The sequence below is a fragment of the Chiroxiphia lanceolata genome, chromosome 6, assembly GCF_009829145.1.
Source record: "Chiroxiphia lanceolata isolate bChiLan1 chromosome 6, bChiLan1.pri, whole genome shotgun sequence".
NCBI lineage: Eukaryota > Metazoa > Chordata > Aves > Passeriformes > Pipridae > Chiroxiphia > Chiroxiphia lanceolata.
Genome location: NC_045642.1, coordinates 17,629,702 through 17,646,104, shown reverse-complemented (window position 1 = coordinate 17,646,104; position 16,403 = coordinate 17,629,702). Strand labels below are relative to the sequence as shown.

The 16,403-nt window shown below is 38.3% G+C and overlaps 1 protein-coding gene across 1 annotated transcript in view; it reads left to right on the top strand.

Moving 5' to 3' along the window:
* The first annotated feature begins 5,062 nt into the window (after nt 1-5,062).
* LOC116788054 (mucin-5AC-like) overlaps nt 5,063-16,403 on the top strand; it is a 65,040-nt gene continuing 53,699 nt past the window's right edge. Inside the window, exon 1 of the mRNA XM_032690367.1 lies at nt 5,063-5,135. Within this exon, the coding sequence (XP_032546258.1) occupies nt 5,063-5,135 (73 nt within the window). The remainder of the gene's footprint in view (nt 5,136-16,403) is intronic.

Here is a 16,403-nt window from a genome sequence, read left to right as displayed (position 1 = left end):
ATCTGTGCTAAGACTTCATTAAGGTGAGGAGTTACTGTCACAAAAATTCTGAAATACGAGAGAAAATGAGAAGTCATGTTTGGAGATATCTTGAGATTTGATCTAGGGACCATGAAAAAAACCAGGGAAAGGGATGAAAAATACATGCCAATTCTTCACTGCTACGTTCATGTTCTTGGTATTGCATACTGAGAACTCTAAATATTTTCCTGTGTGCTTTCTTCTGAAATATCCAATTTTTAAATTTTTTTTTAATGTAAAATATACTGTGTAACTGGGCTCCAGGAAAGAATATATAAACATAAACTGCAAGGCTAGGAGCAACTAGCTCAGAATTGCTATTCTCAAGCCAGTAAGAAATGTAATGGATTACTAGACAAAGATCTGTGATTCTGAAATATTTAAGCACATGTAGTTGTAAAAGGCAAGAATAATTTGGAATAACACCTGCTTAAACATTAACGATCCACCAATCTTTAGAAACTTGTAATAGACCCTTCCTTACACTAGAACTTTTCCTCTTTTATAGCATGAAAAGGATGGAGAAGAATAGCTATAAGGAGATGATATTTGGGAAATTATGCAAACTAATGACTACAACCACACTAAGAGATCTGTAGTCCCTTTTGAATTCCACCATGGGTTTATGTGAGGGCAAAGAACAAGCTACGTGATAACTCTTTTTCAGTGTTCACGTTTCAGTGTGGGTTTGACTAGAGAGTGACTAAATTTCACTTTACGTGTGTGTAGTGTTCAGCATTATGTGGTTTCAACCTGCCGGTTTTCAAAATGGTAACAAAAAAATCACATACCATTATTCAGTCACTTGAACTGAACTCTGTTCTGTTCCAGTTGCTGTTTCCAATTGCCACCCAGCAACATCCAAGAGTTTTTCAGCAATTTATTCAGAGCTTCTCCAAAACATTTTCACCAAATCAAAAGCATCACACTAGTAAAACACATGTTCACAGTTCTTCAAACATGGAAAGTCGGCAATTTCATTTTCATTATAGTTTTTGAATCCTATTTTATATCTGACATCCTAACAAAGTATTTCAAGACATATAAGCGAATCAATCCCACTGCACTTAAAAAACCCCTAGCATCTTCTCTGTTATCTTGCTTTATATCACATCACCTTTCCCATCCCAATATTAAAGCAGCGAGTTTCCAGCCTTTTTCATTGCTGACATAGTCTTCTTTTTCTTCTTACTCCTTCCAACCCAGTCACTTCCTACATTCTCCTTCTCACCTCCTGGCTATCTTCCCCTCAGCTCAACACTCTTCCTACTCCTCTGACATCCACGAACTCACAGCTAAATGACTGGAAGCGTGGGGTCAACCTCCCAGACTACACTGAGAAGATAAATGATGTTTATGATGTGCTTGTTCTCTGCTCCAAATCTCCTCTTCCCTATTGGTACAGCAAACTTGTTGGGAACTGGTGATCTGTGTGGCACTGTCAAACCTGATTTTAAGAGCATTATTGAAAAAAAGAAATTAAATAAATGTCATTATCAAAACCATTCTTCTCTCTGAACATTGCTTTCTGTTGACATGGCTGTTGAAGTAACCATATATGGTGGTTGTTGGAGTAAGCAGTGATTGAGAATCTCTGCCATCATCACCATGATACAGTGAATATGTCTTGATGGAGGTCCTCATAGACTTCCTGATGCCCTGAAGAGCTGTTTCTACAAATGGTACATCTTGTGTAGCTCAATTCTGTCATAACAGAGATATAAAAAAAGGAGAAACATTAGCTGTGGGTGACTGACTGAACACAAATAACTGGAGGGTAAAGAGGTTTAAAATGCAGCTCGTTTCCCTCCTTGACCTAGTCCCAGCCTTAACTGTGACATCTTGAAGGTAAATGTTCAGAAGGGGTAGACGTTTTTCATGCAGAGTATTTTCATTTTGCACACAGTTTCATGCATTTCTCCTTTCATGATTGTCTTATGCAGTGCTGTGAGCCCAGCAGAATGGGCTGTGGCAAGGTGGTGTGGCATTTTAGTCTTGCCTTCCAGTTGAAGGCATGCCTCCAAGAGAACAGGTGGGTAGTGGCAGAACAGATCAGCTGATTTCACACACGTGTGCACTTTCCTTGAAACTGGATAAATATCTGTAATAATTCTTTGCTAATATTTACTCAAAGAGTTGCACTCTGTGCATGTTGCACTATATCCTGCTTCCACACTTTCTGTTTTTTTTTTCCTCTACATTATTACTTATGTGCCATCCACAGGCTGTTTTACTGTCTGTTGTTTTGTTCTTTGGTTGCAAGACCATTGTGGTTGACAGAAATATTTTGCGCTTTAATTACACACCTGGCAGAGCAGAGGTTTGGCCTGAGACCAGGATATATGTATATATAAATATATATAAGGAGGACAGCTGTTCAGCTTCTCTTTATATATTCATGACTTCACACCACCTTTCACAACAATTTTCTCAAGATTGGCCTTGGGTCACCCAACTCCTTCATTTTCTTAGGTCATTGTTCCAGAGCCATCTTCCCTCAATTCCCAACATTTCATTTTTACTAGTTCTATGATCTGAGCCATGTATTATAACAGATCCTTGCCTGTCACAAATGTGACACATGCAAAGCCCAGTTTGTGACCAGAGGTAAGAGAAAAGAGTGTGATCTGGCTCCAAACTTTCTCAGGCTTTTGGAAGACATAATTTATGGTTTCAGTCTTAGTGTTCAGGTATGCATCTGAATTGCCACAGTACAGGGAAGAGAATCCTATTTTAGTGTCGCTTTTCAAGGTTAGCTCAGTGGCTGTGTGCTCCCCTCTTACAGTACGTCATGGACTGGACTCATCATTAAATCAAGAGAGCTACATTTAAGTAAGTAGAAGAGGGCTGGTTTACAGTACCCAAGAATTTACCTCAATTAATTTTAGGTAACAGAATAGAAATTTTCCAATCAGGTGCAACTGAACAATGGCTTCCTATGACATTTGATTTAAATATTTACTGAAATTAATATTTATTCAAATTTTCAAGGTTTTAGGCAAAATTTGTACCAAAAAGTATTAGCAGACTGGAGGACTGTCAGGGGTGTATGATTAACATGTTATTCTCATTCACTTAAACTTAATTTTCACGGATAGGCAGCAAAGAATATATACTATGCTAGAATTCCTTCTTTAACTTAAAAATTTAAGAGCTTAAGTGTGAGACTGAAGCGTAGCACAACCTTTGTTCTGAAACCTCGTTTAAGGGACCAATGTGATCCTCCATTTAGCGACATTACATACTAGAAATACAGATCTTTTGTAGCTAGATGTTCACATATGCTGAATTTGGGAAAAAAGAAAGAATTCCTATCCATCCTAAAGCACTATATCTGGTTTAAAAATTGTCTATACACTCATATAATGAACATTACCCTCTACAGAGTAGGCTGAATGCAAATCTAATGCTCTGTGCTTATAAATCAAAGTCAGTAGGTTTATGCCCATTTATACATAAAAAAAATATTAACCTGGCTAATAGCTACTCTACCAGGTCTAACTCAAAAGTTTAACTGACCTTTACCTCAAATCCTCATTTGACTTACTTTATTTTTTTTCCTTTAAAAGAGACTTTTTCAGACTTCCCAAAGGACTCATCTAAGTTATAAATACCTTTATCTTATTTTTAAGTTTTACATTATTACACAACTAAAAAAAAATTAAATATTGGCAATAAGATTTCCTCTAAGTTACTCTCTGTAAAAATTCAGTAATGATTTCAGAGGCAATAGCTTTGCAAAGGTTACTGTCTGTTGTCTTGTTGGCTGCAGAGTAAGTGCAGTGGTCAGATACCTCTGGAAGTCTGGTTATTAAAAGGAGTATTAAATGAGATCAGCAAATGTCTCAGGAAACAATTTCACAAAGGAGCCAGAGGGTCTGAACTGGCAGAAAAAGCCAGTATTAGCTGGTTCAGGACACTGCCTTCGTTGCTTTAGCTAGTTAAGGTTCAATAATCAAACAACAGGTGAAATCAGAAACCTTAAGAGTTCTGAAAAACCTACTTCCATACCACCATTCATTTGAAAAATTGCATTTCTATGCAATGTGTTTGTATGCTTTCATATGAAAACAACATTTATCTAAGTTTTGTGTGTTCCCTTCACCTTATTTGAGACCAAGATGTTTCCTTTTCCTCCTCCAGCAAGAGGTCTGCACGGCTGATGTACCTTCAGGCAGTCTTGCTGCCTCACTTTGGGTGATTAGAGCTCTCCTTCCAATCTTTTGCACTACCGGTTGCTACACAAAGCAAGAGATAGAGACAAATCACCACTAAGTACTGCAGCATTCATGTTCTTAATTGAGTGCAGAGATGTAGTACTTTCAGGCAATTCACCTTTTGACTTGGAAATCACTGCTGAACTCTGCTTATTTGGTTGGATTTGAACTGGCGAATCCTTATTTCCTCTCAAAAAGCATTAAACATGACTATCCATTAAAATTCCAAAATGGCATCATAGTGTGAAAAACACCACTTTCACCCATTTTCCAAATGTAAGAATCATGTAATCTAAACTTGTTTCCATGATAGGGTAGGTGTTACTTTCTGTACTTGCCAAAAGCCACTTCCCAGCTGGCACCTTGAACAAATATGGAAAAACAAACTAATAGGTTGGACTCAATGATCTCAGAGGTCTTTTCTAACCTAACTGATTCTGTGATTCCGTGAAATAAAAGTAGACAGGTATTCTATGACTCCCAAAGATGACAGATACAAACAAGTCCTCTGGAAGCTGTTTATTGAGAAAAATAATTGTCAGAAAAGTACATCTAACCACAACCATTGATCAATAAGTTCATGCAAATGCAGAATTTCTTCTTTAACTGGTATTTGCAAATGAAATTAATTATGATGAGAAGAGTCAAAATCTTCCTCCCTCATCTTCTGACTCAGCTAACTAGAAAAATGTCCTTTTCCCCTTCTGAGCCCCAAAAGAAGTCAGTTTCATCCAAACTTCCCAGTTCTAACTCCCTCAGCATCATCACGTTCAGCAACAGTACTGGCTCACTGGGGAGGTCCCAGATGACTGGAAGCTGTGGTCATGCCGATCCACAGAAAGGGCCGGAAGGAGGACCCGGGAAACTACAGGCCCGTCAGCCTGACATCAGTGCCTGGTGAGGTTATGGAGCAGATCATCCTACGTGCAATCACACAGCATCTACAGGATGGACAAGGGATCAGACCCAACCAGCACAGGTTTAGGAGGGGCAGGTCCTGTGTGACCAACCTGATCTCCTTTTATGATCAGCTGACCCGCCTGGTGGATGAGGGGAAGGCTGTGGATGTGTCTACCTGGACTTCAACAAGGCCTTTGACACTGTCTCCCACAGCACACTCCTGAAAAAGCTGGCAGCCCACGGCTTGGACAGGGACACTCTGTGCTGGTTTAAGAACTGGCTGATGGCCGGGCCCGGAGAGTGGTGGTGAACGGTGCTGCATCCAGCTGGCGGCCGGTCACTAGTGGTGTCCCCCAGGGATCAGTGTTGGGCCCAATTCTGGTTAATATCTTTACTGATGATCTGGATGAGGAGATTGAGCGTACCATTAGCAAATTTAGTAATGACCCCAAGCTGGGGGGGAGTGTTGATCTGCTGGAAGGCAGGAGGGCTCTGCAGAGGGACCTGGACAAGCTGGAGAGTTGGGCTGATTCCAATGGGATGAGGTTCAACAAGGTCAAGTGCCGGGTCCTGCACTTTGGTAACAACAACCCCCTGCAGCTCTACAGGCTGGGGACAGAGTGGCTGAAAGGGATCTGGGAGTTTGGATTGACAGAAAGCTGAACAGGAGCCAGCAGTGTGCCCAGGTGGCCAAGAAGGCCAATGGCATCCTGGCCTGGATCAGGAACAGTGTGGCCAGCAGGACCAGGGAAGTGATTCTTCCCCTGTACTCAGCACTGGTGAGGCCACACTTCAAGTACTGTGTCCAGTTCTGAGCCCCTCAGTTCAGGGCCCCTCAGTTCAGGAAGGATATTGAGGTGCTGGAGCAGGTCCAGAAGAGCAACGAAGCTGGTGAAGGGACTTGAGCACAAGTCCTGTGAGGAGAGGCTGGGGTTGTTTAGCCAGGAGAAGAGGAGGCTCAGGGGAGACCTCATCACTCTCTACAACTACCTGAAAGGAGGTTGTAGCCAGGTGAGCATTGGTCTCTTCTCCCAGGCAACCAGCAGTAAGATGAGAGAGCATGGTCTTAAACTCTGCCAGGGGAGACAGACATTGGAATGGGCTGCCCAGAGAGGTGGTGGATTCACTGTCCCCGGAGGTTTCTAAGATGAGACTGGATGTGGCACTTAGTGCCATGATCTAGTAACCACAGCGGTGTTGGATCAAGGGTTGGACTTGATGATCTCGGAGGTATTTTCCAACTCAGTTGATTCTGTGATTCTATGATCACTCCATTCTCACATGAGCTTTGCTCCTGGAATCCCTACTTCACTACTTGCCAATACAGAAAAGGAGCTCAAGAGGTGCTCTACCTTTTCCCACTTGCAGAGAGTCTTCTTGTCTCCCTGTAGCCCTGCTAGGAGACTAGTCAGGACTCATCACCCAAATCTCTGCCAAAAAAGTGAGAAACCTGATTGGAACAAGGCCTGATTTGGACTGAATTTCACCGAGACAGCACCTTAGTATTTTCAGAATTTAAAGTACTACTTTTCCAAGCAATGAAAATGCATGATCTCATCAGAAGAGATCTGCTAATCAGAAGAGATACTGTTCGTCAGAAGAGATACTGCAGGTATTCATGTTCTCAAACAGCCAAGCAAACAATCACAAGTTACGGGATAATTGCACAGATGTTTGATATAATTAATTACAAGGACTATAGGGTCAATATATTTCATTACTTCAGTCAAAGATTCTACTAAAGATAAAGACAGAATACACATACAGGTTTTAACTTGATCACAGTGTTTTGATTCAAAATAGAGTTAAATTTCCTGACTGAAATGTGTCGATCTGAGTGAATGCAACCATGGAAAGAACCTGGGGCACACACAGTGGCAAGACAGATTTCTGAGGACTCTGCATACCCCCTGCTGTTTGCTGCACCATAGCTATCAACCAGAACATGCCCTTTCACGTGTGTTTCTCCCTGTTTAGTCAGCCAAGAATGAAGCTCATCCTGATGTTTGGGTTTTTTTCCAAGGACTTGTAACAGAAACAATAATATTTGTCCCTTCCGTGGTATAAAAGATGTCATCTGACATCCCTAGAAGCCATATGTGAACTGGAATGCTCAGCCACACAGGCTGGTACTCAGCTCAGTATATTTAAACTCCTTAGTGCTCAACAACACCCACCAGGAATAAATGATTCTTCTATTTACATTAAATGAGCCAGGAGACCCCTTCGGGTGAAATTGCAATTTTGTTTTTTGCAGTCATTGCAGAAAAAAACAGATTTAACCTTGTAGTTCTTGGTATGTGGCATTTTGGCTGAACAAGAATTCCAGATTTGGGAACTGTATGGTTATGGGCTGTATGGTTACTATCAAGAGAAAGCTTGGTATTTATCTTGTCTAAAATGAAGTGGGAGTTCTGTACTTTGTCCTTACTCAACATGAGAAATATCCTTTCACATACCTACCTGCAAAGCACAGCTCAGTATTAAGCATACATTTCTGGGTGAAAACTAAATAACAAATGGTATTCTTTGCTATTGTTCTTGTTCTCCTAGAAAATGGTTTGAACAAGATAGTCTTTGTTTTCACAGATGCTTGGTTTACAGTTGTTCATTTAGTGTTTTGGCACCAGAGAGAACAACTTTTTTTGGCAATGTTGTCCATTCACTATTGCTGTGTACTTGCTAGATATTTTGCTTAAAATTACTGTCATGATAAAAATCTGCTCTTCTCTACAATTGAAAATACTGATATGTTCAAACAGCATAGATTTCGCATTAATACCTAGCAGACTGGAAGTTGCTAAGACAGAAATTCTATAAATTAATAATTTTTTATACCAATATAGAAAATTATTATTTTATATTATACTAATATCACAAATCATTCTAGTTCTTTACTTGAACATGTAAATTGGCATTGTTCTGGACATAATTCTATTCAGTGTTTCTTTCATGATTTGGATAGTAGCATTTCTTGATGATACCAACCTTGTATGGACAATAAGTACTGGGGAAAAAAAGAATTGGCATCAAAATTATCCAGATAAACTGGAAAAATATCTAAAATTAAAAACAGAACATAAACATTATTTCAGTAGTTGATTTTGGGTTGGCAAAAGGAATTCAGAAATTGCAAAGGGAACTAGATGCCCAAAGCCAGCCAGGCAAATGGTATACAGTTTGCTATAATTTCCAGTTAGCATGTTAGTAAAATTGCATCATTTCACTTCCTGTTTAACATTAGGTAGGCTTGCAAGTCTTATGCTTCCACAGCATTGCTGCACAATCTTATGTATGCAAGCTGTGAGAAATTGTTACTGCAGCTTCACCCTTACAAGAGAGATTCTCAAATCAAACTCCAATTTGTAACTACCGGTAGTTCTTACAATGATTACATTTCCTGCTAGCAATAGGAAAAGACTTAAAGACTACCCTCAAATAAGGCAGTCAAGGATGTACTAGTAAGACTCCAAGTGCTGGGAGAAATTGCCAGTAAGCTATAGAGCTGCGTAAGTCTCTAAATACATTATTAATTGCAAGGGTAAACCTTCTCTTTAGCTCAATCATCTTACTTGCAGATTATGGTAGTGACACATGAAGGAAGCAGTCTGTCTGTAACACCTGTTCCCAAAGGTACTCTTTTGGCTCACCTTAACCAGTGCTGCAATACCTCTAAGAAACAGTGTGATGTAAGCAAATCTGTGTCATGATTGTGGACAGAGTTTCAGATGCAAGATTACCATTGCACAGGATACTTCTAATAGTTATGGTTTCTTCCACTTTTCCTCCTTTATCTCCCAACATTCCCATGAGAGGGGAACAAGAATATTTTCTGCACACCTGCCAGGACACACTCTATGGTGGCATTTCCAGCAAGGGTAGTTTTACTATAACTAGCATTACTATAAGGGGAATGAAGAGAAAAAGTAATGCTGAAGACATCCTTATCTGGAGCTGTTTCTCCAATACTGTGTATCACAACATTTTTTCCCTGCTTTGAATAGGCACACATCCAGAAGGCTGCCAACAAAAGCATTGTTTCTGACTTTCAGTGTTTCAATAAATACCGTTTTCACAGTTTGAAATGTGGCTCTGAGTTTTAAATGCCTTGTTTTCACGGAATGGCAAAGGCAAGAGTGACTGAACTTGTGCACCCAGAGTGTGGGCACTTAAAATCAACACCAATGCCATAGCTCTGGCCTCCACCCTTTCTTAGCACTTAACCTGACATCCTGTATTATCAAATGCTGAGCTTTGTTCTACACTGCCCTAGACAGTGGCTAGGTTTGTTGTGTATTTAAGATTTTAATGGGATTTGTCCTGGCTAATCTTATATGTTGCAACTGCAAAGTGTAAAACAGTCATTGCTCTTTATATAGGGAAAGTGTCCTTAGACCCATTTATTTACCTATTCATTTACAATTCTGTCTCTGACCAGGTTTCTCAGGTGTTTCTACCCTATTGCTTTATTTTCCAGGGTAGGAACCAGCACAAATCATCATTCCTTCAATTTCTCTAATTTTTAAACCTATAAGCTAGGAGTCAGCTGTGCATATGCATTTTCACTTAAAACACTCATGCAAATAAAAAAAAAAAAAAAAGAAACCAAAACCCAAACCTACCTTTTGCAGTTTAGTAGTTAAAAAGATGCATATTCTAAGCCCATGGAATTTCCCCCTAATTTCTCTAGTGTAAAAGTTGATTGTCAAAGTAGATTGCTTATCAAGGTGAATCATCTCCAAGGACCACTGAATTTAGTGGATTGCACAACACAGAGGTAATCATTACTTCCTTTAGAGTTGAGGATAAGCTAAGCAAAGGCTTTGTTTTGAGGACACTGTAGTAAATTTTGTGAGTATCTGCAAAGGAAACCTTTGGTGGAGAAAGTTTAATTGAATATCAAGATTTTATGTGTCAGATACAATGAAACCTCTTTCTACTACTAAAGAATCTAGGATCATTTATTGTTACATGAGAGAAAATGTACAAAATTTGTATTATGGAGTCTTAGTAATACTTATCAATTCAGCTTGGAATCACTAGAAGGGAAAATGGCTGCACTAAGGAAACATATTTCCTCAGCTACCTTAATCAGTGTAAATACAATGAATTAATGTGAGCTGGTTCAAACAAGGGTCTAGCTTGATGGAGCATCAAGCCATAATGTGCATAAACAGGTCAACAATTAGTAAGTGATATATAAATTGTAAGAGAAAACACAAAATCGTTTAAGCCGATTGATATGCAGCAGTTACAGTAAAGTTGAAATACACCATAAAGCCTAGAGAGTGTGCTGAAGTGACTGCTGTACAGCTCCAATGTGGTCAAAACCTCTGGCTAAATGCAACCCAAACAATTCCTAATACAGTGAAAGGCTTCTCTCCCTTTCTACACCTGCAGTCAGTATTCTGTCTTGATCTGATCCACCTTCACTTGGTGTGGGATAAAACCGGACTGAGTTCCTGTAAGCTGAAACTGTCCATGAGAAACAAGGCAGTCAAACCAATTTTAACCAAATTTTGACATAAATCTTTTGGCAAACTTATTTAGTGCACAGCTGGGCAATTCTTCAGCTGCTGATATATGTATGCTGTCCCCCCTCGACTCTTCCCTTAGAAAAATAAGACTGTCATTTAGCAATGTTAAGTACATAACAACTAGAACAGATTATCAACAGATGCAGGCAATTCTCTGTCATTGGGATTTCCTGAGCCGAGAAGGGATGTTTGCCGGAATGATTTGCCCTACATGAAATTTAAATTTCTAAGTTGCAAGAAAAAAAGTATAGGATAAAAAGTGCATGAGTGTGTAGTCTGGACTATAGAGGAGGTGCAATTCAACAAAAATGATCACAATGTTCTCTGATGGCTTTAAATCTTTGAGTTAGGAAATGTGGTGTTTGGAATATCATTGAAAAAGCATGGAACTCACATGAGGGTTTATTTCTGTGCAGCTCAATTACATTATGCTGAACTAGTTTGAAAGTAGACCAGAATAAGAGACTTCAGTTTCCTGGAGTCTTGAATTCAATCCAAAACCTGTAAGAAAAGAAAGCACTCCCCACCTGTTTGCAAGAATGATTCAGAGAGAACAAATGAGCATACAAAGGAGTTCCAAAACTGCAAGATCCACACCATAAAAGCAAACTTACTTTTCCTGTTTCTCTTCTTGTTGGACAAAAACACAAAATGGAGATGAACAACCTTCTGGATTCTGCTTGTTTCAGAATGCTTAAGAGCTCACTGCCTGCTACAAAACATATGTCAAATTTTTCTAGTTCTTTCTAAGGTTTGTGGTAGACTAATTTATTTGTTCATTCTTGTGAAGACAGAAAAAATATCTCCTCATTTCATGACAATATCTTCTCTATCAAAAACGTTATTGCACTGATAAGGCTAATAAAAGAAAACAGCCCTTTGTGTCAATATTAATCTGAGATAAATTTTGATAAGAAAGACTATTTCACTTTCAGTTTCAAAAAAAGTCAGTCTTTCAAATAAATATTTTTTGCAACCATTTCCATGATCATGTAATTAGTTCTACAATGGACAAGCTTTCTTCAGATCTCTTCAGCATCTACTGCATAGGCTGTAAGATTGTTCAGATCTGTACTTGATGCATTCATTACTGCATATCTTATCTGATCTAATGCAGTGTTTTCTATCTGTAGTGTCCAAAACACTTTCCAGAAATTTTAACAACATTCTTATTTTATTCAGAGCAATATGAACAAGTGATAATTGTGCTTTTTTGTCATACAAAAGGAATCATAGCTCTTCTTCTATTCTACTCTTTAAGTCACATAAGCAGGTCTTAGAACTAACCACACAGAATAAGTCTTAGGATGACATAACGATGGACAAAAGTATCAGGAAGATAAGATTTGACAAAAAAAATCCATGTATTCCATCTTACCAGAATGGTAATTTATCAAGAGATAGATGAGATACAGAATAAAATCAAGCGTTTGAAAACTTACAAAAGCAAATGAAATGATAAATCTATCCCCTAGAAATGAAGTTTGAATACAGTTTGATTACCATTTTTTTTATGAAAACCAAGTGAATTTCACACTGTCCGTGTAATCTAGAAATATCATTATTTTGATGGCTAGGGTGAATATAAACAGTGCTACTTTCCTAATTAGCAGCTCACCAAAATCTGCTTCAGATCTGAAATCTACATGCGATTCTCTCTGTTCAATTTATTACTAGTACTAATTCAAACTCTACTTTCATTCCCTCAGGAATATTGCTAGCACTTGAAGGAGTTGAAGAGTTAGAGGATGCACTCTTCAAATTAGACGATGCTTACAACAATCATTACCAGCTTATAACATCATACTCCTACTGAAGACTGTTTGACAGTCAAATTGCCATGGATAAAGTTTGCCTGATGATGACAATTTTTATAAAAGAGTAGAATAACTTTCTCCTCATTCATAACTCTGGCAGTCATTTCAGGTCAAGGTAGGAAATTTCAGTCAATACAGTTCTTATGCACGAAACGTGAACATGCAACACCAGTTTTCAGCCATTTGCAGCAACAGACCAAAGCAGATAAGAATTTTCGTAATTTTCACATCAATAAAACCAAAAACTGACTCCAAAAGAGGTCAACAGACAACTCATCCACTGACGTATTGAACGTTTAATACAGTACAGGACTAGCTGCTCAAGTCTGACAGCATTCTTGTTTTATATCACACTTTGCCATTAAAAAATGATAAGAAGGCTGACAGCTCAGCTTAGCAAACCGTGCAAGTTCCATTAGTCACCTCCATGATGCATATTTAGAGAATATATCTAAAACCCATGGTCTATGATAACGTACACTATACAGCCCAGAGAAATGAGAATTTCTCATGGCTAGTTCTCCTCTGCCTACTCAGGCTCAGAGAGGAAGGATTACTTACATGAGCAGAGTTCAGGCTATCTGAAGTTGTAATGTGCCATCTTTGTGCGTATGCAGTATTACACAATATCTAAGTATATGATTGGATCCTGCTGTTCTCCACTGGACTGTGTGCACATCAAGCACCTGCTGTAGGGAGAGTGAACCCGGATTCAGGGTTGAATGAGAGCATGTTGTGAGCGTGATGGTTGTCTGCAGTCCTCTCTCTCATTGCCTGGATAATTTGGTTGCTATGGAGTGAAAATAGCACACAGATGCCACCATGTTGAAATGGATTAAAATTCTCTCTTATTTTTTTTATGTTGTGCATATCTGTTTAAACTGGAATTTTCACACGCAGTGGCTTTTTTTCTTCCAGATATTGTGCTGGACACTTCAACATCTCAGCTGCAGAACTGTGGCACCTTCACAGTTCTACCTGAAGACTGCATTCTAAACATGCACATTACCAAAATAAAGCTCAGTGCTGAAAAAAATCAGTCCTAGGAGTGTTAGACTGTTTACCCCCCAGAAAAATCTATGCTTCATCTAGGAGTATGTAAAACAAAAGATAATATACCCCTACTATTTAAAAACATATTTTCAAAAGCAATACATTACTATTGATGAACCTCTCAGGTACTCCAGTGATAGACACCACAGAAAAATAACTGGGGAAATTGATGAGTCTATATTTAGAGTGAAGATATTGAATGATACACAGTAACAAATTTAGGACACAAGTAAAAATAATGGGACAAATGACTGAAGAGATACTCCTTACCTAAGTTCTGTCTAAAAAAAGCAAGAACCCTCTAAGAAACACAGTATTTCACTTGTGTAATTTAAAACTATCTCCTGGAACTGCACTTATGATCTTAACACCAATACCTCCAGGTGTTTTGACTTTGCAAACTTAATAGCATTTTATAAAACAAATACAAGCTTTGCATAAAAGTCAAACAATGAAGACAATAAAGCCTCATACTAATAATCACATGAGTAAGCATCAGGTTTGTCTTCACAGTGCTTATGGCCTGATCCCTTCTACTGCAATAAGATCTTGAAGAACTATAGGAGTCTTTTGACGCTTACAAACCTCATCCAAATTCCCAAGTGAAATTAATATGTGGCCAATTTGTACCTCCCTGTATTTTGTTCCACATCTTCCATTAAAGTTTTTCTGCTGTACCATTATCCAAGTTTGTAAACTGAAATGCAAAATTTAGAAAAGGAACTTTTAGAAGTTATTTTACGATAGAGATTGAATGCATATACACAGACACTCACATGCAATATGTTCTCCCTTCAAGGAGTATGACATAACAGAAACCTTAATTATTAAAAGGAATGGCAACATTTGAACTGAAATACTAAAGAGGTGTCTGCTAACTTTTTTCACAGGTATAAATTTTATTAATTTCTCTGAGTCCTTAATTGTGCATGGACCAAAGGATTTTGTTTTGTTCTCCATGTTTGTCCTTGTTTGTATGCATTTTATTATATCTTCCGTGCACTTTTTAGATAAAGAAAATCTGCTACAGATTTAAGTTAAGGATATGTATTCAAGGATCCAGTGGAGAAAGAGCCGTACAGCATTCACTAATAATAGAACTGACAAAACTTGCTAGTAGTAATAGCATATATATATGTGTGTGTATATATATAGAAATATCTTCACTTACATACAGTCTGTAGTTTACATTATTACAAATAAACAAAGTGTCATTCAGCAGAATTATGTCCACCATAGGATACTAACATGTAGATTTTTTTGAGGTTGTGCATCATTGAGAGGTTCCTTTGAAGGCTTATATGCACTGCTCAGCTTAGCATTCCATTTCACCCACTTTTTTACCAGTTGTACCATTTATTTTTCTGAGCCTGCAAACACCAATTGCTTCTAAAGACTGATTTTATATTTTGGGCACTATGGTACTACGTAACAGAGTCTGGCTTTCAGCTGGCATTACACAGCACTACTATGACCCTATGGTATTGTATAGCCGTAGGCAGAGCTCAAATCCCAAACACAGTATTGCAGTGTCAGTGCCCCAGAGAAAGGCAAATTCTCTGGAGCTTCATGTCAATGTAGTGACACTACTTCCTATTATAAATTTACCTTGGCTGTTGCTAGCAGAGGGATCTCTGCAACACGCACCACTGCACAATGCAAATATGCCTTCAAGTATGTGTGTGTACATCAATTTTTTAGTCTATAATACCAAATGCAAATATTGGCATGTACGGTTGTGGTGTCTGTGTTTACAAACTGTAAAGAGGCTTAAGTGTTTATCCCCTTCATACACAGAGATATCCTGGACGTGTTCAGACAACATGGAAACCTTACTCTGGCCCCCATGGTAATACTTCTCATGGTACAGGGTGCACATTGGTTTTTCCTTTGCTAACTGCACAGTATCCTTGCATAGGTGGAATGTCTTAATTCAGTACTCTAAAATGTTTTCTTACTGATTTGATTCCCAAAGCATAAATGTCAAATAAAATAAGAGGTATCATGCTCAATATCTCTTACTTCCTAGTCATATTGGTGTTAACTAGCCTCTCATGTTGCAGCTACACAGTCTCCAATGCCTAATTTAAGATGTTATGTTTTGCTTGGGTTCTTCTAAATGACACATCAACCTTTAAAATTAACAGATAATAGAAATAAAACAAGAAATAGATCCAAATCATGTTACATGTTACTTGTTTTATGGTGAAACATAGAGACTGCAATGGAGGTCAATGCATTATGTATTGGTTCTCTACAAAGTACACACTAAAAGACTGCATGAGAACTACTCACGTTAATGAAACGGCTTCAAATTCAGTATTAAAGTGATTTGATTTTCAATCTGTGTTTTATCTAAGCATTTGGAGGTAAAGGAATGGATCAATGGCACTATGTTTGAGTAAGATCTAGTAAAGAAAATAAAAGGAGTTGTATCTCCATTTTAGTCTTTAACTTTAGATAGACTATATCCTATCATGCTATGAAATTCCTACTGCAACTATTTGAAATGTAGTTTGTTTTCAAGTAACTATGAGAACACCTATAATGTTAATGGACAATGTTTTCTTTTGGTAGAAACTGATCAGTTGCCTCCCATTCCAAAGAAACTTTCAGATAAAAATTGTGAGTTTGAATTCGCACAGATTAAAATTTAGGGACAATCAGAATGATACTTCAACTGAATGAAATGCCAAATGTCCCAACACCATTTCAGAGTTTAAACATGGCTTCGGAAGAGGCCAAATGACCAGAGAAAAGCCAAGCAGACAACTCCTCGTTAACTTGCATTTTAGCCTTGGCACAGAGTAATTCCTATCAAGTACAGGTATTTTCATCCTTCCCTTGATATGAATAGT